This window comes from Phalacrocorax carbo, chromosome 1 (assembly GCF_963921805.1).
Source record: "Phalacrocorax carbo chromosome 1, bPhaCar2.1, whole genome shotgun sequence".
NCBI lineage: Eukaryota > Metazoa > Chordata > Aves > Suliformes > Phalacrocoracidae > Phalacrocorax > Phalacrocorax carbo.
The window spans coordinates 137258096-137284303 of record NC_087513.1 but is presented as its reverse complement, the minus strand read 5'-3'; the positions used below and the strand labels follow the sequence as shown (position 1 = coordinate 137284303).

The 26208-nt window shown below is 40.9% G+C and overlaps 1 protein-coding gene across 2 annotated transcripts in view; it reads left to right on the top strand.

Annotated features, from left to right (window-relative positions):
• Positions 1-25490, top strand: part of CLCN4 (chloride voltage-gated channel 4) — a 46839-nt gene extending 21349 nt beyond the window's left edge. For both annotated transcript variants that reach the window (XM_064437112.1, XM_009512279.2), the window contains exons 4-12: positions 230-417; positions 5914-6036; positions 7619-7825; positions 7918-7998; positions 8562-9107; positions 11387-11573; positions 14029-14427; positions 19470-19686; positions 21220-25490. In XM_064437112.1, coding sequence (XP_064293182.1) covers positions 230-417; positions 5914-6036; positions 7619-7825; positions 7918-7998; positions 8562-9107; positions 11387-11573; positions 14029-14427; positions 19470-19686; positions 21220-21310 — 2039 coding nt within the window. In that variant the 3' untranslated portion in view covers positions 21311-25490. The remainder of the gene's footprint in view (positions 1-229; positions 418-5913; positions 6037-7618; positions 7826-7917; positions 7999-8561; positions 9108-11386; positions 11574-14028; positions 14428-19469; positions 19687-21219) is intronic.
• The last annotated feature ends 718 nt before the right edge of the window (positions 25491-26208 follow it).

Below are 26208 nucleotides of genomic sequence, written 5' to 3'. Positions count from 1 at the left end.
ATTTAAATAAAAGCTTTCCAAGAGAACATTGAAGGTCAGACAATGCATTGGTGTGGCTGTTTCTTTGCAAACTCACTGTTACCCCCCGTTGTTTGGTATATTCATGCTTATGCGTCGCAGCTGCTTCCCAAAATCGTGAGTTTTTGCTGTTATTGCAATTAGATATATTTTCCTTGTGACTTGATATTTTTTAATGCCATGGTTTGTTTTTCTGCATTTCTTTTTCCAGGCACGTTAGCCGGAGTGATAGATTTAGCTGTGGATTGGATGACGGACCTGAAAGAGGGTGTCTGCCTGTCTGCCTTCTGGTACAGCCACGAGCAGTGCTGCTGGACGTCTAATGAAACCACATTCGATGACAGGGACAAATGTCCCCAGTGGCAGAAATGGTCTGAACTTCTTGTAAGCCAGTCCGAGGTATGGGAGACCCGATGAGTTGGGGGTCACAGCAGGCCAAAGAATGCCCTTTTTTCATACTTGCTGATGCTCCCTCCAGAGAGTTGCTCTGAAAGAGAAAGTAATGAACTCAGAACGCTGACAAAAAAGACATTTCCACAAGCAATATCTGCTTAACCTGGGAGAGGTCCTATTGTTTCAGCGTCATGTGCGATGGAAATTGGAAAACTGCGAGATCGCTCTCTCTTTCTATCAGTACTAAACCAGAAGTGTTTCATAACACTCATAACATAATCACCCGGGGACCTGAGCTGCTATGCATTCTTTTTCTTTCAAACACAATTTTATGGGGGGAAAGAAAAGGATGATCCCTGACAAATACATTTAAGAGGAAATTTTCAGGGTTGCAGATTTTTTTAATGTATTCAAATGCTGTGAGTAGTAGTGGGAGCTGCATTAGAACTGCTTGTTATGCCCTTGCAATCAGTTTCTCTATCAGAGAGCAAAAGATTTAGCTAGCGTCGAATGCTGGGGAAAGAACGGGCTCCCTGGGAGGTGGCCAAAGTGAAAAACTTGCAGGGGGAGAGGACAGGAAGGGAAAAAGATGATCTGGTTTGACATGAAACTTACATTTTAAGAGCTTTTTTTCCTAACTTTTTTTTTTTAATTGTAGTGATTTTAAATACAAAGAATGTTGTTTCAAAGCAATGCGGGTGAAACTTTTGTTTTGAAGGTGTCAGAAGAAGCCTTCCTATACTCCTTTTAGCAGATGATACTTTTATAGAAAATATGAAAAGGACATTTTATTTTCAATTTAAGCCACTCAATGTATTGAATAATATTAATCCCTCCACAACTCAAGTTTTTGGGCAGAATAATTGTCCTGAATCCTTCCTCCCCCCCATTTCTGCAGGTGACTTGAATATGACAAAAACTGAATATGATATGGAGGTGGGATGGATGTGGCTTTGAGGAGAACTGGCTTTAAGTATGTAATGGGACTTTTAAAAGTATATCTCGTAGTGCAGTTTAGTCAACAATAGGAGAAAATGCATACTTCTGTGGGAGCAATTAACTCCAGTCAGGCAATTAAAAAAAGAGGGACTGGGTGAGATTGTCTTGGATCTTCCCACAATGTGGAGCTGGTCGAGCTGGTCTGGTCCTGCAGAAAGCATTTGAGGGCACCTTCACCACCATACAAGTTGGTCGTTTATGTCCCCTTCGGTGCCGCTTTAGGTTTACAGTACAAGTAGTACCAGATGAGAGCAACTGTGAATATGTACAGCCCAATTTTCCATAGTTCTAATTAACTGCAGGGAAAGTAGCGGGGTACTCCCTGTTCCTGAATATTCCCACCGTTTGATCACAAGCAGAAGTCTCTCTGCACAGTTGCCAGTCCACAGCACCAAGCTTCCCTTTGCCAGAGGTTTGCTAGGTTCATGGTGGTCTTAATCAACTGATGGTTTGGGTGGTTCAGTCTTTATAACAGTGAAGAAATATTACCCTGGTATAAAGTTGCAGAACTGGGGACGATCTTGTAATTCAAGAGAACAAAAAAATGTGGGAAAGGAAAAAAGAGGAGAATATTTGAATTGTTATGGGATTTGGAAATCCTGTGCATGTGTTTGACATTCTGTTACTCTGAAAGGCTGGGATATATGAACAGAGCTTATCCTTGAGAAAATTTATTGCTTTCACCTGCTACTCAAAGTCAGCAGTCGTGACTTGTATGCTGGCGCCGATAGGAAAAGTATCAGCTAGTGGGCACTATGAAACTTTACTCACTTTGTATTCAGATTGGGCTTCTCATCCCTTAGTATACTGCCACGGGGCGGGGGAAGGTTAATCTTGGCTTAGTTTTAGGCTCTTTCTCAAAACAAATGGGCCTCTCAGATCTGTGGGTTTCTGGCTGCCACGGCCCAATGGATGCTTTAAATATTAATAATATAGCTGTCTATGGCTGTTCCATTGAAATCCCAGGCAAAGCCCAACAAAAATGTGAATATGGAAAGCAAAAGTTCTGTTTTGCAGCAAAAGGCTTACAATATGGGCAAGCTTTGCATGATTCCCGTAGCTGTAAGGGACTCTAGGATGGATCAAAATACAGTGAACTTGACTGCGTTTCAGGATATCAGGACAATTTTGTCCTCTTTTTTTTTTTTTTTTTTTTTTTTGGTATGTTGCTTCATTTTGTGCCTGATATTTGGGTAACAGCCCTATAAAATGCACAGTGCACAGAAGGACAAATTTGGAGCACAATTTAGACAGAAAGTACTTGGAACAGTTTCCCTAAAGGTACTCTTGTCAATCGTGTCTTCTCTTTTAGGCGTGACTGTGACTCTTTCTCATCATACACAACTAAATTTGACATTGTGAGGACTAAAATTTAGATCAGTTCTTCCTTGTGGTTTTGCTGATTTATGGCTATGATAAACCCTGTACATATGTTCTCACCGATAATTGTGACATTTCCTATGACATCTCTTGAAAAATGTTTTCACTCCAGTCCTCCTATAAAATGAGCCCAAAGTGGAGTCTTGATATAAATTATTATGGAAGACATAATAGCACATCTAAAACATACCAGGCTATATGTTTTCTTCCCTAATTACTGTTTGCTAGGCCAATGTTAACTTTCATCCCTCTGGTCCTGAACTGCTTCCAAAGAGCAGGTGAAGAGTTTTTTGATGCAAGGGAGTTTCAAAACCTCAAATCTACTGAAGGAGTGAGTGTGTTAAGGCACATTAGATGCCATCCCCTTCAGCTAGATCTCTAGCCAGTACCTGATGACCCAGAGCTTCCCTGTTCTGCAGGTCCAGATTGGTCCTAACCTTGGCTTCACTGGAGCTGAGGACCCCATTTCAGTTGTCTCACATCTGTCCAAAGCAGCAGAAAGGGCCCCGTGTCTTCCATGGCTCGTGACACTGGATCCAGCAATAGACTGTATTCCCATCCCAGACCTTCTGGATCTCCTGTCATGAAGCTGAGGCCTGCAAGACAAGGAAAACCCTCTACACCTGGAACTCACTTCCCAGTAACCTCTACTGGAGGGAGCCTGCAAGCTGTGAGATCCCAAGTCAAGTCAGACTAGAGCTCTCAACCTCTGGAGAAGACAAGCATTGGTCAGCCATGGATGGCATCCTGACGGATGTGGTTTTTTTCAGAATTCTGAGTTTGTGACGGTTGTTTTCAGTTGTACTCCATTTGTACCTGAACTGGACTGGCGGCAGATCTGAAATACTGCCCGGTCTTGCAAACAAGGTTTTGCTCAGTTCCCCTGTATGCTTCATTACTATTGCTGCCACAGTCCTACAAGACACTAGTGGAAAAGGTCTTACCAGAATCATCTCTGCTGCTGAGCATTTTTGGCCTCTGATTCCAGTGTACATGCTTAAGACTTCTACTGATTCAGGGCCTTAGTAATGGCACGTAATGAATGAGACATGAGCTATTTGCAATATTAAATTACTACTACTTCACTTCCCAAAGGTTTTCTCACTATTAATCATTAGAAACTCCTGCAATTGGACCTGCAGAATGCCAGATATCTGGAAAGTGTAACAATGAGAGTTGTCCCAAAGGGTAAGTCTGAACTGGCCATATAGACTCGTCTGGGGTCCTTCCACAGTGCTATAGGTGTATGTGTGATTGCAGTAACAAGCTGACATAGTTTTCATGTGACTTCCATGATGTGAAAGAAGTGGAAGTAAAAGGAAACAAAGTTAATTTGACTCCAGTGAATTTAAAAGCAAAGCTAAGCTTTTGCTCAACATTGCAGGGCCAAATTGCTGTAATGGTGTTCGTCTTTGGAGTTACTTCAGGTTCACGCTGACAGGAGAATTTTGCCCTGGGGCAACATATCCAAAATTTTCTCTAGAGTAAGAGTAAATATTGCCATAGCTGTTTGTAATTGAAAACAATAGGAGAAGACATTCATGAGGAAATGAGACCATCTTCAGCTGTAGCAACAAAGATTCGTGAGTACTACAGATGGATGCCAATCACTGTAGGTGTGGGATCCATGACTGCTTAGTCTCAGGGTGTTGGTGGATGGCATTGTATTGTTCTTCCACTCTTATCAGCAGAGCCATCTACTAACTTCAGCAAGCACAAGAGGACCTTAACAAATTGCTCTTCTTCCAAATATATCCATAAGGATAAGGGCAGTGGTTCCCTTACTGTCTTTTCAATTGGGCAGAGACCTGGAGAAGGAGACTAGCAAGCATTCATACTGTTAAAGGCTGATTCCTTGCAGGCTTGCAAACAGGGAGACTTCTCAGCTCTACGTTTTTTACGATTAGGAACTGGGCCTGGCCAGCTCTGTTAACTGAAGACATGATACAACAGACTAATGCCTGCTTTCCTACTTGATTTATCATAATGTTGATATCCAGGCTGCTGTCCTGCAGAGCAAAGACAGGGGCCCCGATGTTCCTGAGCAGCTGGAATTGCATCCGGTAGGAAGAGTTCACTTAGAGGTGAAGGATTCATACCAGTTCATGCACCAAGGTTCATCTTGTTTTTTATTCTGTAGCATTGTGTTGCTAGAGGAGATTGTTTGAAGGCTTAAGCTCCTTGTATCAATTCAATGCCTCTGGCTAGATTCTCTTTTGTCTGTGTAGGTGGAGTTTTTGAAATTAATCTAAAAATTATGCTTGTGAAGAGGGAGGGGTTATTCTAAGGCAGATTTTAACAACAGTTTTGACTTGACCGTTGGAGACAGGTAGAAAGCTTGAAGGTCACTACTGATTATGCTTTTACTAAGACACTGCACAGTCAACCTAATGATCCTTAGCATTTCCATTCTGTCATTAATGTAAAGCTATTCAGTTTGAAGATAGGTTTTATTATTGACTGGAATGCTTTTAAAGTATCAGGGAAAAAATGATTGAGATGTGTCTGAGTGGGATCTGCCAAGCTATTGTGTTTTCAAATGGTTTTCAACCCAATCATAGCTAGCGTCATATAGAAGGAAAGAATTTATTTATGGTTTTACCCTTCCCATTTGTGAACTGAACGGGCTACTGATATACACAGGGATGTAATTTGAAAAGATCAGCATCTGCATGGAAAGCTGACCTTTGAATACCAGCCCTCAGAAAAGACGCATCAGGGTCTCGTCCCCTGTCACCCGCCATGGGATGAAACAGTAAATTCCTTCATTAGGTGCTTTTTTATCACCAATTACTTTTGCCTTTATGACAGATTTGTTTGACATTTTGGAACTTTTTGTGGTTGGCTTAATTTTTTAGTGCTGGAAAGATGCTCTGTTTAAGGTGTTTGGATCCCTTGCAAACAGACTGTATGGACTGGGTTAGGTGTATGTTAGTATGCTGCTTCTTTGCATGAGTAATAAAACTGTTGGAGTACATAAAATCATTTGTCCTTCCTGCAGAAAAGTAGCAGCCAGCATGTAAATGAAAAGACCAGGCTCCACACCATCATGATCCCTAGTAGAAGTGTGAGATTTACCAACATGCATTTGTCTAACAATGTTTGTTACTGTTATTTTTCTAGGGTGCAAGTGCTTACATTCTAAACTATTTTCTATACATTATGTGGGCTCTATGTTTTGCTTTCCTGGCAGTCTCCCTGGTCAGAGTGTTTGCTCCCTATGCCTGTGGCTCTGGGATCCCAGAGGTAAGTTTCTTTTTGTGGATGAATATCCAAAAACCAAACCAAACAAAGAAAAGATAATTTGCCACTTTTTCCCATCCACCTCATCTGCCTTCATTCCTTTGACTAACGTGCCTTTTTGGTGCCCGTTTAAATTTTCTGTAGTAGAAAACGTTCAAATGCCACTGTGACAGGTTAATGTATATGTTTCTTCATCGCCAGAACTTGAATTAAAAATCAACATCTCCCAGTCACTGCTTTATGGACTCCAACTTTTTGTGGCTGAGGCACATACTCACTAGAAGATTATATAGAATTTTCCTTGGATGAAATTACTTGGGCCAGTTACAAAACCAGTCATTTTCTAGGCTAGGCTTTAAATAAAACAAAAATAAAATAAAGAGGGAGGGCTACAAAGCTAAGGTTTCCTAAGCTACTGAAGATGCATGATGCCCATCATTTGGGATGCCTGAAAAGTGTCTGGCTGCCCATCTTCTGCAAATTGTGTCCTTGTACACCATGTCATGCTGGCATGACAGCATTATGGGAGCGACAATCTCTTCTTGGTTTTCAATATTTTACATATTAAGTCCCAGTCCCTGTTAAAATAAGGAACCCTGTAATTCAAGCAGCATAGCTACTCAAAAGTTTTGAAATGAGGGCAGTATTTTGTTAACAGTGCCATAGAACCACTGGAATTATTGTTAGGAATCTGGCAAACAGAATCAACAGCCCAAATTTTAGAAATCTTGGCATACTTATTTTCTTCATCTCTAGCAGAAGCATCCCAACGATTCATTGCCAACCAAGAAAAATCCCACCACAAATAATTTAAAATATTTAAATCATTTCCATGTTTAAAAGTAGTCACACGTGTGTGTTTGTTACATATTTGATATATCTGAAAGTGTTTTTAAAAAGAATCACAGAATCACAGGTTGGAAGGGACCTCAGGGATCATCTAGTCCAAAGTTTTCATAGTTAACTGTAAATCTAGTTTCTGAGTGGTAAATCTCTCATGTGAGGTGATGCTCAGCTGCAGTCCATTTCCAGGGCCAGAGCCCAAACCCAAATCCTACCCTGCAGCCTGTGTATCATGCACGTGCACTGTGCTCTATTCTAGCCACTCCCATGCAAAATTAAGAAGAAATGTGTAAAAATAGGATCTCTTAGACATTCTCATTTCGTAATACTTGCATGCTTTTATGTCATGGCCATTCCAAATATTTAGAACTTTTTTTTTCTTGTTTTAACTGGGAAAAGTCTGTGGTTGTTTATTTGCTTTTTTCTGCTTTGTTAACATTGGGTGTAGTTTAAGTCTGATCCTGTAAGCCAAGGAGATATGTAACAGTTTCATATTTCTATTGATCTCTGTAAGACTCCTTACCGATGCAGGGGACCACCCATAAGAACAGTAAAAGTGTGGTCTGCTTAACCCCTGCTCAGCTATCACTGTGGGAAAGTTGCCCTACCTACGGTTTCTTTTTCTCCATCACTGCCTCTTTTCAAGCAGTCTGTGATTTTTATTTTTTTTTTTAACTCCCTTTACAAATTCAGAGTAGAAAAGGTTTCTTCAGCTCTTCAACATGTTCTTCCTGCTTTCCAGATAAAAACCATCTTGAGTGGGTTCATTATTAGGGGCTACCTGGGAAAGTGGACACTTCTAATCAAAACAGTCACCCTGGTTCTGGTGGTATCTTCGGGCCTCAGCCTTGGGAAAGAGGGGCCGTTAGTCCACGTGGCCTGTTGTTGCGGAAACTTCTTCAGCAGTCTTTTCTCAAAGTACAGCAAGAATGAAGGAAAGAGGAGAGAGGTGAGGTTGGCTCAAATCATCTCTAATTTCCCTGTCCAGATAATTGGTGCTTCAAAGGACTCATGCCTTGTACATAAATATTTGCTTTGTAGGTGCTCTCGGCTGCAGCTGCCGCAGGAGTTTCTGTAGCCTTTGGGGCTCCGATTGGAGGCGTGCTTTTTAGTCTGGAAGAGGTGAGACCTGGCAGTTCACTTGTGTCAATAAATATACTTTCACTTGATGCCGCCTTCTAATATTCCTCTTTATTTTTCAAATATTTGTACGTTTAGTTTTCTTCTAAAGCAAAAATAATCTCTGATTTCCAGTAATAAGAAATAACCTGATATTTTAGCATAATCTGAATTAAAAAAGACCACTGGCTTTCTGGAATCAAACAAAATTATTTAATCAGGAAGTGTATCACAGTGCTGAGCTTTCTCCAGCTTTCAGCTTGCTGCTGCATGGGCCACGCTGTTGAGCACCCATCTTATTGTCTCTAGCCAGAAACTTTGGATTTAGATTTATCGATTTTTCACTGGTTGCTGCTCCCTGTCTGAAATCTGAAAATGTGTTTTCTGATACCTTTGTGAACACGTTCCGGCTGTGGTAAGGACTGGCGTTCCCAGTAAAGCCATACATAGAGTCACAGATGAAACACGCGGCGATGACTTACTGTGCACAGTGCTACAGTGAATAATTAAAGCAAACCCCCTCTGTCACACTCAGTGAAGTGTTCACAGTCTTTGCTTTGTTTTAGGTCAGCTACTACTTTCCTCTAAAAACCCTCTGGAGGTCATTTTTTGCTGCTCTGGTGGCTGCCTTCACACTGAGGTCCATCAATCCTTTTGGAAACAGCCGGCTGGTCCTGTTCTACGTGGAGTACCACACCCCCTGGTACATGGCCGAGCTCTTCCCCTTCATCCTGCTTGGTGTTTTTGGTGGCCTCTGGGGGACCCTCTTTATCCGATGCAACATTGCCTGGTGTAGGAGGCGAAAAACTACCAGACTTGGGAAATACCCAGTCCTGGAGGTTATCGTGATAACGGCTATCACCGCCATCATTGCCTACCCCAACCCCTACACCCGGAGGAGCACCAGTGAGCTGATCTCAGAGCTCTTCAATGACTGCGGTGCCCTGGAGTCCTCACAGCTCTGCGACTATATCAATGACCCAAACATGACCCGGCCGGTGGATGACATTCCCGACAGACCTGCTGGCCCTGGAGTCTATACCGCCATGTGGCAGCTCGCCTTGGCTTTGGTGTTTAAAATTGTCATCACAATATTCACTTTCGGCATGAAGGTAAATCAGGGACAGGCACAGAAGCTGTCGCGAGCATGCGGCACAGATGGGTTGCCATCAGCAGCTGTGTCTATCTGGCAGGGCTTGAGTGCCTCTGACCTACACCTAATCAACATAGGTGTAGCTGATGTGCCTGGTGGTTCACTCACCAACCACCACCTTGCTTTGCGGACCCCTGTTGCAGCAAAGGGGTGAGCCCTGCTTTTCCACCTTCTAGTCATCTGCAGTTTTATTAAGTAAAAAAGAAATCTGGGTGTGAACTTAAATTCTTGCCAATAAGCAAATTCAGGGGATTCCCATTGCAGCTGTCTTTCAGCTCTCGCAGGGGTATGGACTATTTACATTGTTGTTTGTCTTGTTGGGTCAGTGTCTTACCGTGCCTCAAGGTAGCTATGCTCAGGGAAGTAATATCTTTGAATTTACTAATTTACACATTTAAAACCTCACAAAAGTAAAGTACCTGAAAAGTTCTATTTTTGAATCTTTTGTAAGCACTGTAGCTTGGAAAAAAGGAGGGAATGAGTGGGAGGACTGACAGATGTATCATTTGATTTTTCTGGATTTGCAACGTTTTCCTTCCATTCCTCCTCCTCCCCATAAATGGGTGATGAAAGGTCCAAGAACAATTCATCCAAGCTTTCAATATATACAAAGCTATTTGTGGTGAGTTTTATATATCTGACTGCTTGAACCCATATGAAACACATATCTGTCTGTCTACAGCTCCCATTATCTGAGCATTTAGTTCTGGATCTGATTGTAGCAGATGAGGGGAAGTTTTTCTGAGTTATACACTCTATGTTATGCCACACTTAAAGCTAAAGCATCTCCTCTTTCTCTTAAAAACTGAGCTGGAACTGAGGATCCATCTTTCAGAAGGTCTGTTACCTCAAAAAAACTTTGTTGGAGTTTTGCTTTTTTTGGTGTGTTTTTTCCATTTGGGATGTCCCTGATGACAAGAACTACTGAGTGGTAGAGGGTCGCTTAGGACCAGTGACTGAGTCCTGCTGATTTCCTGAGCAGGGAGAATGAGTGGGAGTCTAAGAACATGCATGAAATATTTCTGGAGGAGGATTTGAAATGAGATGCTCTTCACGGCAGAAAGTGATTTGCGCTGGGGGCTGGCAGCCAGTTGCTGTGATGCTTGTTCATTTGTTTAGAAACTTCTGAGCTTGGTTCTTTGTTTGCTATGTGGTTCTTTACTTGTTCTATATATTTAAATTTTGTTAGAAGCAATTGACAGTTTCAACTATTTTGGAAAAGAACGGACAAAATAACTTTAGCCATCAAATCTAAAAGGCCCAATCCGACTGTATCAACAAAATGTGGTGGGGAAGGTAGCTCCTGCTATTATCAGCCCTAACGTCCCTGGGCCATGCTGAGGTTGTTAGTTTAATTGTCTAGGAAGCTCAAGGTATATTTTCAGAATTAAAAAGACTCTGATTCCTCTCTAAAAACAACAAAATACTTCCATGCAAGCCTTTGCAACAGATCTGAGTTGTCTTCTCCACTAGGAAATTTGTTTCCAACTTGGTGGGTGCACTTGACATCTAAGAGGAAATGCACTTAGCCAAGGCAAAGTGAATTTTCATCTTTTTAAATTTTCTCTTTTTTAATTTCAATTCTGTTTTGTAATGATTTGTGACTTGTCTGTGTAGCAGACAGCAAGGTAATGACTCACAGAACTTCCTGGAAAATATATAGCAAACTGAGGTGAAAAAATAGTTGCCTCTCAGCAGTAAGCCTCCTTTCTGTAAATTTTTATTCTGTGTTTGACATTTAATTTAAAATCTGGTCTGATTTAGCCTGAAAGAGTAGTAATACAACTGTAAAGTACTCTGTGTGATAGAGGTTGAAATCAAGATGTTGTTTTCAGTTAAGCTTATTCTCAAGCCATGACAGAACCATCAGCAGCTCCTGACTTCCTGATAAGAAAGCAATAAAGACAAAACCAGGAGCATCTTGACTTTAAAAGCAGGCTATTGTTGAGAAGTACCATTTCTCTATCAAATTCAGTATGATGCAGCAGGCAGGATTCAAAATTACTTCAAAAATGCATTAAAATTTTATAAAGCTATGAATACATATGTAGCCACACAAACTCAGTCACTGCAGAAACCTGTGTCAGATGATGGGGAGCATCACTGTAGGCTGCCAAAAGGCTATGGCCTTCCGAGCTAGCATTTAATAAGGAAACCACTAATAATAAATTGTTTGATCTGTAAGTTGATTACTAGTCACTTTTGTCAAGGCACTCATGTGTCTATATTTTATTCAAGATCCCTTCAGGTCTTTTCATTCCCAGCATGGCTGTTGGAGCCATGGCTGGCAGAATGGTTGGGATTGGAGTAGAGCAGCTGGCATACCACCATCATGACTGGATTATCTTCAGGAACTGGTGCAGACCTGGGGCAGACTGCGTCACGCCTGGACTTTATGCTATGGTGGGAGCAGCAGCTTGCTTGGGTACAGTACCTGCTGATCATTGCTTTGTGCATGGACAACACTGATGTTTGGGGACTTACAAGTTGTTTATGAGGGGCTTTGTGTTTGTCTTAGGTGCTGTGCTGGCATTTCTGGACATACTAGGTGTGATGGGCTAAAGCACGGGCAGCTCCCCCAGATGGTCTCTCCAGTGATCTGCCAGGGAGTCAATGAAAGAGAGGCTTGCAGTCACCAATGCCTACTCCTTGTAATCTGCCAAAAAGCACACAGAAGGAAAGAAAAAATTAAACTTAGGCTACAGGTGTCCAATAAGGAGTGGGTTTTTTTTTGCTTGGTTTTATTCTCTTTTGATGTAATGAAATCCACTGTAGCCAGACTAATGCTACTTCCTTGTTTAGACTGTGCTCTCTATCAGTGCAGGGAACAGACTTCCCAGTTCTGGCCAAATTTTAAGTTACATAGAGGTAAAAATTCTGGGTCTTATTTTTGCTGTGTGTCACGCTACAGTCAGCTGGGCAGTATTTTGGTTTTTTTTTTTTTACCATAGGCTAATATCTGATTACATTTGATCAATAGGATTTATTGGATCTGACAGGAATGATCTGTTAACTATTAAAGCAGGATCATTGAACAATACCTCACATATCAAATTTCTAGTCATAGATGCAACAGGAGTTTTACAAGCATACCAACTGAACACATTTTTGTCTGATCATGTCTTTCCTCTTCTGTACTTCTATGTTCTACCTCCTTTTGTTGTTGTTGATACCATCACTAGATGATGAAATAATAGTGGGGAGGCATAACACATGATCAGTGTAATTGGGTAGATTTGAAATGAAATATGTACTTAGGGAAGAGCTGGAAAAGTTTCCGTTTTGGAGTCTCATGTTAGAAAAGTAAGTTCATTTGTGCCATCAGTTATAGAGGAAGGAAGGGTGGGATTTGCCCATCTAAATTTAATGTCTGTAATGTAGACATCAACATCTGAGCTAGCTGTGTTGATACCCTTCACAGTCAAAACAGAAAAATGAGATACTGGAAAGATCATTCTCATCTGGCAATAGACATCTAAAACCAGGCAAATGAACAGATGAATTTGGCCTCAAAAGTGCCTGTTTTTCTCCACATATTATAAAGGCAATCTGGATCACTCTTGTGGATGGTAACACCTATAGCAGTGTAGACACAATAAAATAGCTACTGTCAAAAAGAGTGAAGCACCTCCTCTTATCCATAAATGACATTAATGTTAATGAAAGAAGTGATACGTGAAGATTTTGCTCTGATATTCGAGTTGATCTGCTAGGCAGCAATCACTTCCTCTTTTAAAAGGTCCAAATCAAGACGCAGTAATTTTAATAGTATGGTGAGACATACGGCAGAATGGTCACTGCTCATTCTTAAGCCCAAGACCTGTCTCACTTAGAGTAAGAGATATAGAGTAAGCATTAAATGATCCTTACTCTGGTGTCTGCTCTCAGCTTTTCAGAGTCAGAAGTTTAAGGCATTCCTCAAAAGAAAGTCATATCCGGATCATTGTGTTAAATAATCAACAATTTAATTTTCCCGTATGTTCCCAGATTAAAAGCATCTTTTAATGACCTGTTTCTGATTTCTCTCGTCTAAAATGGTGCTGTATTTTGAGGTCTAAAAATAGCAGATTTATTACATTTACCTTTTGAACAGAGGCAAAGAAATGTTACCTAATAATTCAGTGATATATACACACTTGTCTGTGGTTATGTGGTTATTTTTATCCCTTAATATAAACTGAAGGAGTAGGGAGCTTGCTTATGAAATTAATACAGAAAGACTAGATTGAAAAATAGAGCTACAACCCCATCTACAGCTGCATGCCTAGATGGCCTCAAACCAAGTTGTATACAGTTCAAACTGTATGTTATGCTGGTACCAAAAGCTAGGGTTTAAGCTGTAGCACAGCTCTTGCAGTGGCCCTAAACCATCCTTAGGTAGAATTTTGTAACCACGTCATGCCCAAAGATAATGTTTCACTTTCCCTTCAGTGTGAATGCGATAGGTAAACCAATGTGAAGGCCAGCTCTCAATGCTGCTGCCTGCCTCAGCCACGGTACTTAGCTGATTCTTGGAGTCGTCTTAGAAGGCTAATGCCAGGAATCAGTTTTAATTTCTCAAGTATCCAGTATAGCTGGTTTTTTGGCATGCTTTCTGGTCTGATAGCTCAGGCTTTTAGCATTCATCATTTGCTTTTCAATGTTAGCACCTTTGGCTTGAACAAGTTCATTCAATCTTTTTGATGAAAATTGCAGTAAATGAAAAATCTCTTTCTTCAGTAAAATAAGCCCAAAAATACTTGACAAAGTATAAGGGCAAAGTACCCAGCATAAATAATCTCATGCCTTTTTGAGTGTAAGGCTCAAAAATATAAATGACTTGCTTAGTATGTCTACTTCAAGGGCACTGAGGGAAACTTGACTGCTTTCCTTGTTGGCAGGTGGTGTTACTCGAATGACAGTCTCTCTAGTGGTGATTATGTTTGAGCTAACTGGAGGCTTGGAGTACATCGTGCCCCTTATGGCTGCAGCTGTCACAAGCAAGTGGGTGGCAGACGCCTTTGGGAAAGAAGGTATCTATGAAGCTCACATTCATCTGAACGGCTACCCGTTTCTGGATGTGAAGGATGAATTCACCCACCGAACCCTAGCAACTGATGTCATGAGACCAAGGCGTGGTGAAGCTCCCCTCTCTGTTCTGACACAGGACAGCATGACAGTAGAGGATGTCGAGACGCTAATCAAGGAGACTGACTACAATGGCTTTCCAGTAGTGGTTTCAAAAGACTCAGAGAGACTTATTGGATTTGCACAGAGGCGAGAGTTGATTCTTGCAATAAGTGAGTAGAGTATCAATGTACATATGTTTGATTTTGGTAGGAATTTTGATAGGGTAAGACATTACCAGTATTATTCACCTTGAAGAATGGATAAATAAGAACCAAACCTAACTTCTTCCCCAAGTCTGGCTGTTACTTGTTGCTAGGACCCACAGCTAGAAGCTTTTCTATTTGTAGCATACCACCTGGTAGACTTCTGTGGGCTTGACTTTTGTGGGCTTAATTTTGTTGTCACTCACAAAAGTACAATACCATTCTGCTAGATACAACAGACAAACCTGACTCATATGGCCAGAAGTTTTGTCAGAACCAGATGAAAAGCCACTGCCGTGCTGAGCTTCCTGTAGTGTCCATGGACCTCTGGTAGCAGCTGGGGCAGTCATGAACCTTTGTCACCCTGTGATGAAGTGCAGGTCCCTGCGCTTCTTTCTGTTGCACTATCTCAATTTGTCTCACATGCAGGCCTTTTGTGCTAGGGGTTGAAAGCTTTTCAGTGGAGGATGTTGGTAGGTAAAGATGGCTGAGTTTTGTCAAGCATCCAGTGGATAGCTGGCTAGTTGCCTGAGAGCCTGATCCAGCTCATTACAGGTTTTGACCCATCAGGTCCTTTCCTGGTTGGCCTGATGGCTAGGTGGGGATTGAAAAGATGGGTATATTGGATGAAAGCAAGTGTTCCCACCTCCCCCGTACCCAGGGCATCCAGAGGTCTGCAGAGGTCTGTGAGGCTGGCAAATCAAGCCCGTGGGTCCGCTCCCAGTTGTGGCAGTCCTGTGGTGCTGAGGGCCAGCTGGGCAGGCAGGCAGGTTGCTGGCTGCGTACGGTTGCCTTATGCTTGGCATGGGAGTAGAATGGCTGGCATATCTGAATCTCCTTGACACGGAATTATTCCTCTCTGTGTGGGCTTGTTTCATCCCTCCGCTTCAGGCAGTTTTAAAAAACTGTTGTCTCAGATGGAAACTCCCATATTCTTCAGAAAAGAAGATCCATAAATGGAAAATCAGGGGTATTTTAGAGGGCCACTTTCCTGCTCACTTCTCACAAAACTAAAATAAAGTTTGATATAACAGTGCTCTTTAAAGCACATGTTTTGTTTTGTTTTTTTGTTTTTTTTTTTTTTTTAAATGCATATTTATTTTCATCTCCTGGAGGTAAAAAGACTCTAAGTGATTAGACCTAAAATTTATATTCATTTATTTAAGGACGCTCAGCTGTTACTTGATTCCCTTCTTCTCATCCCATAGCAGAAAGTCACCAATGCTTCATCAATACTACATGCAGAAGAAGAAAAGAAATGACAGAGCCCAGTTTTCTCCCCTTAAAATGTAGTGCGGAATTCTCTTCAGTAAGAAATTATTTTCTCATTTTTTCCCTCTGTGGTTTAAGTTGTCATTTCAGTTAGAGAAAATAGTTTATGAACTGAATTAATTTTGCATTTAGTTATATCACTGATTTCTCAAAACCCAGGAAAGCAGAACAGGCCTTACTACCGGTCAGTTCTACAGCTCCTCTAATTGTACAATTGTAATTTCAGGTCATAAATGGCAACATGGCTGAATGGGCTTGCTAGTGTGTGAAAATGTCCAGCTATGCACTGATAACAAAGAAATCAGTTAAAAATAAACTCAGTGAACATTTTAGATCAAAATACTTTCCTGTTTGAAAACTGTTTCTTAGATGTCCACATTTTCCAGAGGAAAATGTACTGTTTCCTGATCAGCTCTGATAACGAGCATCTTTCAGAGGATCTGAGGCAGAACTGAGATTTTAAATAAAAAACTTTGCTGCATAGATAAGCTTTCCTAAAATCCTCATCTGTCAGGGACCTTTGGTGACATTTTTTCTCTTGGTCTGAGTATGACAGCTCCTGATGTCATTCTGTGATAAATTATTAATATTTCCAGTATGGTTTATGTCTTTGTGACTTAAAATCTGTATTTGGTTTCACTTTTCCAAAAGACACAGTATATGGTTCCAGTACAGCACAGGGCAAAACACTGGTTTGGTACCATGCTAGCAACTTCCTGATAGCTAATCCTCTTTCACTGAAGGCTAACGTTGCTTTGCATTTATTGCAGAAGTTGTCACTGCTCATCATTACTACAGAGTAGCTGATGTGTTGCAAACCTTCACCTCAGCTTGCTTCATAGTTGGGTTCATGGAGCCATACACTCCTATGCCAATAAATCTCCTTAAACTATAAAATTACTTGCCAAGAGGTAAACATCACATGTAGTGAAGCTTCTTTTATTCTCCTGTTCATGTTCTTGTCTCCTGCTCAGCCTGACAGCATCCAGAGACAGTGGAGTTATGTCTGGGAACAGTATAAGCCCCATCTGTGCAGCACTGGAGCCAGGGAATGAGGTCTTCTGAAAGGCAGACTCAGGCCGCACCAGTATCTCTTCTTTCATGGCATTGCGCCATGCAGAATGCCTCCTCAGTTTGAACTAGCTTTGATGCCTCTATATGACAACACATTGCACTACGTAGTCATACTTTCAACCAAGAAGCTTCAGCTCCTTTCTCTGGCCTCAAAAAATTGTGCATCAGCAGTGTGGTGGCCCAAGGAATACTCTGGGGAAGTACTCCAATTTCCTCACTCAACTGACTTCTAGGATGAAGGCAATAGCTGTTGAGTCCTGTGTCAAATACGTGTGCACACACAGGTCTCTGCCTCCTGATTTACCCCTACATAATTTCTTTCCTACTAAGTGGAACACTAAGCACGCTCTAAAATGCATCCAGTCCCTGTAAAGTGAAAGGTAATGCCACTTCCAATCGCTCAGAAGCACCTTCAGGAGGGTTGTGTCCTTCCACTGGTACTTGTTGAGCGGGTAGGCAGGTTAGGCAGGTAGAGCCACCCTCTGGGAAAAGGGGTCTACATTTTAGATGGCACCTACTTTACAGTCTTATGGAGGAGAGTATTTGACCCTGTAAAGCTCTTCTTAGATTTGGCCAGCTTCAGAGGCGTGGTACAAAAGGCAGAGTCCTGAACACAAGCCAGGTGGCCTGTATAATGTATTTTTCCCAGTGTGGAGTTGAGAGTACAACATAGTTAATAGAGGCTGTGAACTGTGAACTCCTGAATACGAGAGGCTGTTCCACATTTGAGAGAACTAATTCACTCTCTAGCTATGACAAGAGTCTTCTGCATAGATTACTCTCTAAAACCAGACATTGCCATCCATTTGCTTTGCTCTTTCTGTTAAGCTATATCTGTTTTTCTTACACACTGACTGCAAAATTGATCTGTTCTTCTGTTTTACCTTTAACTCCCCCATCCAGTGAGACTGCATACAAAGTCCACCATTTTTCTGATGCCACTGAATTTGCTCAATAGTACTACATCATTCAAATTTCTCAAGAGAGATGTTTGACTTTGAAGAGTGAAGTCATGGCTTTGGCTAATCACTGTTGTCCAGGGTCATTGCTGCCTTGGGAACAGCAATGTGGTAACTGAAAAACTTGGGCCTGTTGCTTTGGGTGCAGCTTCAGGAAGGAAATACCTAGCTGTCAAGGGTTTTTATCAAAGGGTGGGAGTTACCCTCAGTTTGATTAATGTTACCTCTTACCACAGATCATATATCAAAGAGCTGTGCAGGCATGTTCACACTTGAAATTAGGTGTATGAATCAAAACAAGATGAGGCAAAGTTAGCATCGTTCCTATAAATTGCAATAGGGCTTGTAATATGTGGGGTGAGAAGGTTGAAAATCATATACCATACTGATATTAGGTTTGAGCCAGCACTGCTCCAGTTCCAGAAATATTACAAGACAATGATCATTAAAGGGAAAAAAATGCAGCTGGAACATGTTGGAAACCATTACTGTCTACACATTACAAGTCACAGGAGCGGGTTTCTGCACTTTGATTGATGGCAATGAGCTCCAAGAATATATACATACGCTTTGAGTATGTCTGATTTGCTGTACCTCTCAAGAACAGAAGCAACCTATATTAATCAAAGATAATAATTCCAGCCATTTCCAAGAGTTATTAAAAAAAAAAAAGAAAAAGAAGAAAGAGTTAAACCCTCAGAGCGAAACACACGACATGCTTATTTTGGGGAGAGAGAAGTTGTCTATCATTTGGAAATCCATCTCATATGTTGGTCGTGCCCTGTAGTGTTGAGTAGAAATGAGGTAAACACTACAAAGAAAATAAACCACTTCAATGCTAAGAATTTTTGTTGGAGCATACTTTAAAGCAAAAGGCTTATACTGATCATGCAAAGTCCAGATGTAGTGTAAAGTTCACTTCATAGTTTGATTAAAGTATGAATGATAGCTTTTGAACTTTTGAAAGTGGTCAAATATATACTGTTATGAAAAATGTATCAAACTCATTTACTGCTATATATTGTTCCTCCCTTTACTATTTTCCATTAATTAGGTTGCTATTTTTTTTTCCCCTCTTAAAATCCAGATATGTAAACTCTATTTAAGGCATTAAGTACAAAACAACAAAGTTTACCCTGCATGCCAGGGAGGTGTGCTGGCCTAGAACAACACCCACACCACCTCCAGATCCCTGGGATGTGAATTTGCCTTTCCGTAGCTTTGTGTTCATAAACCCATTCACCATGCCCAGATTTCCCCCACTCCACTGAGAAGTCTGGGAACAAACATACTGCTCCAAGCCAGCTGGGACCGTACACAGGCTGTTGACTCCACTCCTTTGGGCATATAATAGTAGTTTCCGTTGTGATTCTCACAATGGAGGAAATGACATATTATCATTTGAATTTGACAGAAATTGGATTAGTGATGTTTGTGAATGCAATGAGCTGCATATTTATTCAAAAAAGCATTATCCCAACCAAGCAAAGGTACATGCTAGTAAAAAGTATCACTTCTGTTTGCTTCAAGGGAGCAATGTTGCAAGGAAATTCAAGTCTGCTCTGCAACCCCAACTTCTGGGGCCTCATTACGTTAATGACAAAAAGTTTCTACTACCTTTGCTTTCCAAAGGAGGATAATTTTTTTGTTTTGTTTTGTTACCAAGCCTAACTCGCTGTCTACCTTGATCTTCCTGTTCTACAGAGAATGCCAGGCAGCGTCAGGATGGGGTGGTAAGCAACTCTATCGTGTACTTCACTGAAGATCCCCCAGAACTGCCACCCAACAGTCCCCACCCACTGAAGCTGCGGCGTATTCTCAACCTGAGCCCTTTCACTGTCACTGACCACACGCCAATGGAGACTGTGGTAGATATTTTCCGGAAACTTGGACTCCGGCAGTGTCTTGTCACTCGCAGTGGGTGAGTAGATGCTGAGTCAAGCACGCTTAGAGAATCAGAGATTTTCTTCAGCATTAACATAAACACCGTTTTTCCTGTTTAAAGCCAAGTATAGACAGTAGCTAACTAATCAGCACTGCTGAGACAGTCAAGTGACTATTTTGATTTTTGCCTATTTTGAGAATGGAAGAATAAGGGAAGCTCACCCAGTGTCTCTCCAGGCAGCAAAACAAGTCAGACTCAGAACCAAAATGGCCCATGCCGGGTGTCATGTTTCATTCTGTCCTCCCAAATCCTTAGTGTATTTTCATTTAGATAAGGTAAAGATAAATAAAAAATAAACTCTTCTGACTCCCCCTATTATTCAGTTTTCAACAGAGGCAGATCTGGCAAGTAGTAGTATTTGCAAAGGATGTGACTGTTTCTAGACATCCAGATAGATTAAATGCTTGTGAAGACTGTGATAGAGATGTCAGCAGAGGAATATTAATCTGCTCAGCTTTCTTGAAAGGAAAACAAAAAGGCATATAAAATGAAAGTCCACAAAAAACCAGCTGAAGAAGTGTGGGCAAACATGACATTAGAAGAGTGAAAAGCTGTACCATGTGCACTAGAAATAACATCCCATAATTCCAAAAGGATCTGAGCTATTTTGGGGGCGTTGCTTATCCCAGGATCTAGTGGTAAGAAAAAACTTTACAACAGGATAGCAAAAACAGAGCCATCATTTTCAAATGCAGCGGTGTAAAATTTAGCCTTCTACAAAAAGCCTTTCTGTTTTTCAGACATATTGCAGCTGTTAGTATCAATGCAGTGCCCTCAGCATTAAGAAAATAAGGACCATTATTGAGATACAGATTTAGGTCCTGATTTTAATGCTTGGATTTGGAAATTTTGATCTTCAGTTCTAGCACTTACAAGAGAAAAAGGTGGACAAACTAACGATGATACAGTTTCAAAAATCAGTGCCTTGTGGCCTTCAAGGACTGGAAATAAAAGCCCTTGAATACTGAGGGTTAGGAAATTTTTGAGTCTTGAGGACAGACATCCCATGAGCCTCATCCTTCTTGACAGATATAATTAATTTAGCTCACATAAATGAGAAATTATCACTCAAATTTGAAGGAATTATGCTGTTGGACAATGAGAGTTTCAGAAAGTCTGTGCTTTAGCTTAGTTTGTGTATTACTAAACCCCATGCCCTCAGGGCACTGGTGCCTTGGTTTTGTGCTGTTGTTTCTCTGCAGCCTGAGCCTAAGGAAACTCACTACTTTGTTGTGCCAAGTGCCAATAGTTGTAGCTCCTTACTCAGTCATGTTTCCAACAAAAAGAGGTTACAACCCAAAGCATTTTATTTCACTTAATGATTTTGGCCGGGATAGTAAAAAAACATGAGGTGAGGATACTTTTTATAAAAGATAATCTTGGGGAATGGATGAGATGGACAGTGCTATGTGGAAGCGCTCACAAAATGTCCCTGCAGCTGAACAGGGGAAAAAACCCCGAATGATCTATGGCATGGTTGTTGACCTTTCCTTTCCTTTTCTCCTCTAGGAGGCTGCTGGGTATCATAACTAAAAAGGATGTATTAAGACATATGGCTCAAATGGCAAACCAGGACCCTGAATCTATCATGTTTAACTAGACTGGTAAAGTAAGAAGAAAGTAACCCCAAAGGAATCCCTTCTAGATTAACTCAAAGTTTATGTTTGGTGTTTCGTTTTGTTTAAAGAGAAAATGCAACATGTATGAGGAATGTCCCAATATGCTGCTGAGAGAGGGAGTGGATACGGGATGGCACTTATTTAATGAAGAATGCAGTTTAGAAGGTCTGAGCAGCTGCAGACATCCAGCTGTTTCCTTAATGAGATTCCCAACAGCTCAGTTGGAGCATTGGTGGGTGTAAGTGATGTAGTGCTTAGAGAAAGAGCCAGGAGTGCCAGCGGGATGCAACAACATTCACAGTAACTCTTGAGGCAGGTGTGAAGACAAGCAGACACAGTTTATGTATAAGCTGTTAACAGAGATAAGGATCTGTGTTCCAAACTAGAGAGTTGTGTATGAGTAACATCAGTTGTTTTTGGTTCTGAAAACATGGCTATTTATTTACTACCGAATTATAACATTTTCATGAGGGGAAAAAAATCATATTTTAAAGTGAAAAATGTTGTCATCTTCATTTATTTTTGTAAAAGTTAAGTGAATCAGGAATAGAGATAAAGGAGCAAGGTCACATGTCAAAATGTAGTGTCCCCAGCTCCCTGCTTTAGTCCTTTGAATTTTATACAGTTTAGCATTTCTGTCAATCAGCTTCCCTTTATTAACATTGAAATGTGACTTATTTGTATTTATTTGTAAGGATTTATTATTTCTGTATGCAATTTTGCATACAGGTACTGTAGTATTTAGTGTTACGTAGTTTTGCTAAGAGAACAGGAAAAAAAATAGAAGCCTATGGAGGAATTTTCAAAGGCAGTAAAGGGAGACTGGTATCCAGCTCTTATCAGTGTTAGTGACAAGAGATTGAATCCCTCACCTGTCTCCCCTTGTGTACATCCTCATTTTCCACAAACTAATGAATTTCTGCATTGATTCCTGATTCTCCATTTAGTTCATTGTTGCTATTTCTTGGCATTTTTATGCACCTGCCAAGAGACTGCTGAAGTTAATTTAACAGTCACATACATTTATTCTGTAGCAGATCTACTCTTTATGCATCTGCCAGTCATAGGACTGTGGAATCCATCCCCACAACACTGTGGCTGGATAAGATCAAAGGGACTGAGAATGCAAACAGCGATAGCAAAGCTTTAATTATTGAACTGTTTGCAGCAAGAACACAAGAAATAGCAGCCCCCAGTAGGGACCTCCAAGTCACTCAGGCTAAAATCCTAGATTTTCCTAAACCCTTGTTCTGGTCCTATGTGAGATGCACAGAGTCAACATTGTCTGTGTTAATATACTAGCACTTTACTGCTATTAGTAAGAGAACACCAAATTCTACTCTCAGTAGCACATAATCCACACTTCCCAGTGTTTGCTTTATAACTATAAGATTAAAGATTGGAGAGAGGTTGCATCCTAACTTAGATGCCCTGAATTCATTCAGACCCTCCAAGAGTCTGGACCCTTCTTTTAGAAATCTAAGACCTCTGGTATTTTTGTTCAAATTCATACAGATACCAGTAGCTCAAGGCTATTTGCGTCCAGATGGTCTTCATGGACAGAGATGAGGGGAGTCTCTTCATGCCAGAAGAGCCTGTTGCTTACTGTAGACAAAAGCCAGACTGTTGATCCAGCTTGTAGGCAAAGTGCATGATTATTGTGTCCCTGAATGGAGACAGCTAGCCAGGTGCACCCAAAGTTAGTTGCCCAAAGTCACGTGTCACAAATTCCTCCTCTTATCTCCAGTGACCTTGCTTCCTTCTGGCATGTGTCCCACTGCATTCACACAAAGTATGGCCCAAATTGTTTAAGTAAAAGAAACGGAAGTAAAGGGATAATTTTAATCTGCTAAGTACTCCATTTAACAATAGTATTTGCAACGGACTGACATAAATATATGTAGCTCTGGCCAAAGTCCACAAATATTCCAGTGTATACTTTTTGTTAACTGAACATCTGCAGTACAATGTATTATTAAAGGGATATTGTTAAAACTATGTAAACTACAGAACAGAGCAGCCCTTTCCTTCTGAAAATAGGAAATACAGCATAATATTGTTGTTTCTTATGTTTTTCTGTGAAGCTGTCATCACCCAAATTGATAAAAACCCAACCACATCAACAACCAAGCTCATAAAGATTGGATTCCCTCATCTGAACAGAGATGCCATCATAATATCAGTGTGTTCCCACAACTAAACCCAAAAAGGGCTTAATACGCATGTCCTACCTAAAACTAGAACCTAAGGGATTTGGACTAAGACAAGTAGGCTGACTTTTGAAGGCAATCTTGTTCTGAAATTAAACCTGAAGGACTGTGTTTTACTTTTCACTTTTATATCTCTTAATGTTAATATAGACTTGTTTGATGAACACTTTCCTTTATGCTTACATAGGCAACAAGTGTGCGTGCTTTCCCCACTTGAACACTAGAATATCTCTTTTGCTTATAAGCCAAAAGAAATAAATTGAGAAGTGAATTTATCTGCTCTTTGAAATCAAACTGAAGGCTTCATGTACGTCAGGGAAAAGGCGACATCTAAAGCCTTCTCCGTTTGCCAAGGAAATTTTAGTCCATGCTGCATTGGCATGTAGTCCATGGCAGAGCTAACTCTGGAGAGCATTGATAGTACTGAGCGCAATGTTTGCTAACAGGAATCAGGATGGTGTATCAGCACTGAAAAAATTTGTCATTTCCTGAGAAAAAGACACAGAGTCACCTAACTGAGGTTAAACTGGCCATGAATACAAATGCACTTGGGTATTGACTTGGGTTGTCAGCTTAAAGTCAGTCCGTGCCTATGCACAGGCATAAACTTTTGTGGCTAAGTCCCATTAATACCCAGAGGCCTGATACACTAAAACCAACAGTCAGCCCTGTGCTAGCTTGTCACATTAGACTGCATATGATGAGCCCTCAGGGCTTAAGAACAGGATCCATAAAATGAGCAGGGTGGTTTGTAAGAAATAATAACAGAAGGAATTGAGATTTATGCAGGTGCAGTTTGACCCTGGGACTACCCCCTCCAAGCAGAAGGCAGGTAGCTGGGGGTCCAGCTCTTTTCTGTCAAACACATTCTTCTTTAGAGGGGAAGGTTTAAATATCTAAGGGGTCAAGGAAAAAAAGCTTTGGATGTGTAACTGTACGTGGGTGGTTAGACTGCTCCTCCATGTTCAAAATACGTTAAACCCCGTTAGAACAGGGACTGATATCTAGCTCTCCAGGGATGGTACAGCCACAGCTAACTTTGGCTGCTTGGTATTATCAAGGCTGAGGTGATGCTAGAATGACAAGAAGAGTTTTGAAACTGGGCAGACTTTGCTAATTAGAGAATTTAGCACTCCAGGCACTTCCAGAGATGGTAATTGGTTGTCTTTCTGTTGAACTTCCTCTGTGCTACAGTCTTCATTGTTCTTTTAGCTTGAGTGCTCAATGGGGGACACTCTTAATATAAATTAATAACATGCTTTTCTCAAAAAATGCAGTTCTGATGTAATGATTTCATGTATTTCCCCATGACATGCCCATTATCAGTTACTCATTTCCATCTGTATTCCCAAGTATGTCTCAGAAGTTACTGAATAGACTCCAAGAGACACAGATCTCAGCCTTACGTATTTATTTGAATTTTTAGAGCTCAAGATGGTCACGTAGCCTGGTCAATCTGAGAGTTAAGTAAGTACTTTAGTATATAGTGCTCACTTTATGCAACCTCGGTTCAATCCTCATGTTCAAGCAGTTGGACTTCAAAGATGTCAAACTAAACAAGAGAATAAAAATCTTTAATTGATGCAAGTTCAGTATTGTACTTTTGTTTTGCATGAATTGTGTTAAAGCTACATTCAGCTTCTGACGTGTACTTGAAGCAATCTGTACCAGAAAGTTTATTATTAAAGTACAGAACATGGATGACATTAGCCAGACCCTTTGGCTGTCGCAGTGATACTAATTATTAATTTGTATGCTTTGATGAAGCAGGGAAAGAATGTTTAAGAATGACAGGAGACCCACTGATTCCGTGTTGGAATGATACTATAATTATGAATATTGTTTTGCTTTTTTGGTCTTGGTTTTTTTAATTGTAGAAAACAGTATATATGTTGCACCTTATCAAAAACAATGTTTGGACTCTATTTTTTAAATAAAACTGACTTACAGTACTGGAAACATTTCTTGAACATTTTGTTAATTAGAGAATTATTTCACTTACTGTCTCTGTATGATTTTGAGATTTACTTTTCCCACCTATAGGGGTAACTCAAGCCTGATGAACAATTTAGGGTATCTAATTCAGTTATGGGTTAGCTGATGTTAAGTAGGGAGTTAGTAAAGTTCACAGTGGACTTCCAAGAATCAGCCTTAACAGTTGGCTGTTTGCCCTAACACGGCCCAATGCACATACCAAAAAGCCAGGAGGCATCAGGCATGCAACAACTTAAATAAGCAGTAATAGTTCCTGTAGTTTGTAGTTGGTCATAAGGGACTGAGCCTTAGACCTACCTGTCATCACTTGCGATTGCAGAGCTGGGAAACAGAAGAGAAAATGTTGAGAGGAACTCAGCATTGCCCTGTTACAGCTATACACCATGTATCCTGGCCTAGGTCCTCATTTTGTCTAAACCAAATAGCCTATTGCCATCCATGTGCCTTTTGGGAGGCCCTTCCTCCCCATATATTTCCTACAAGAAATATTATTCCCCTGTGCTGGCCTGCTCCTCTACTCCAAATGTGATCTTGCTTCCAAGCCCTCTCCACTGTGGTGGCCCTGATCCCCAAAAAGAACAGTCTTACAGACGCTGTATCCCACACAAGAAAGGTGCACCAGTAGTAGATAGAGCCCTCTCATGGCATGTGGGATTTTGCATTGCTCCCTGCTG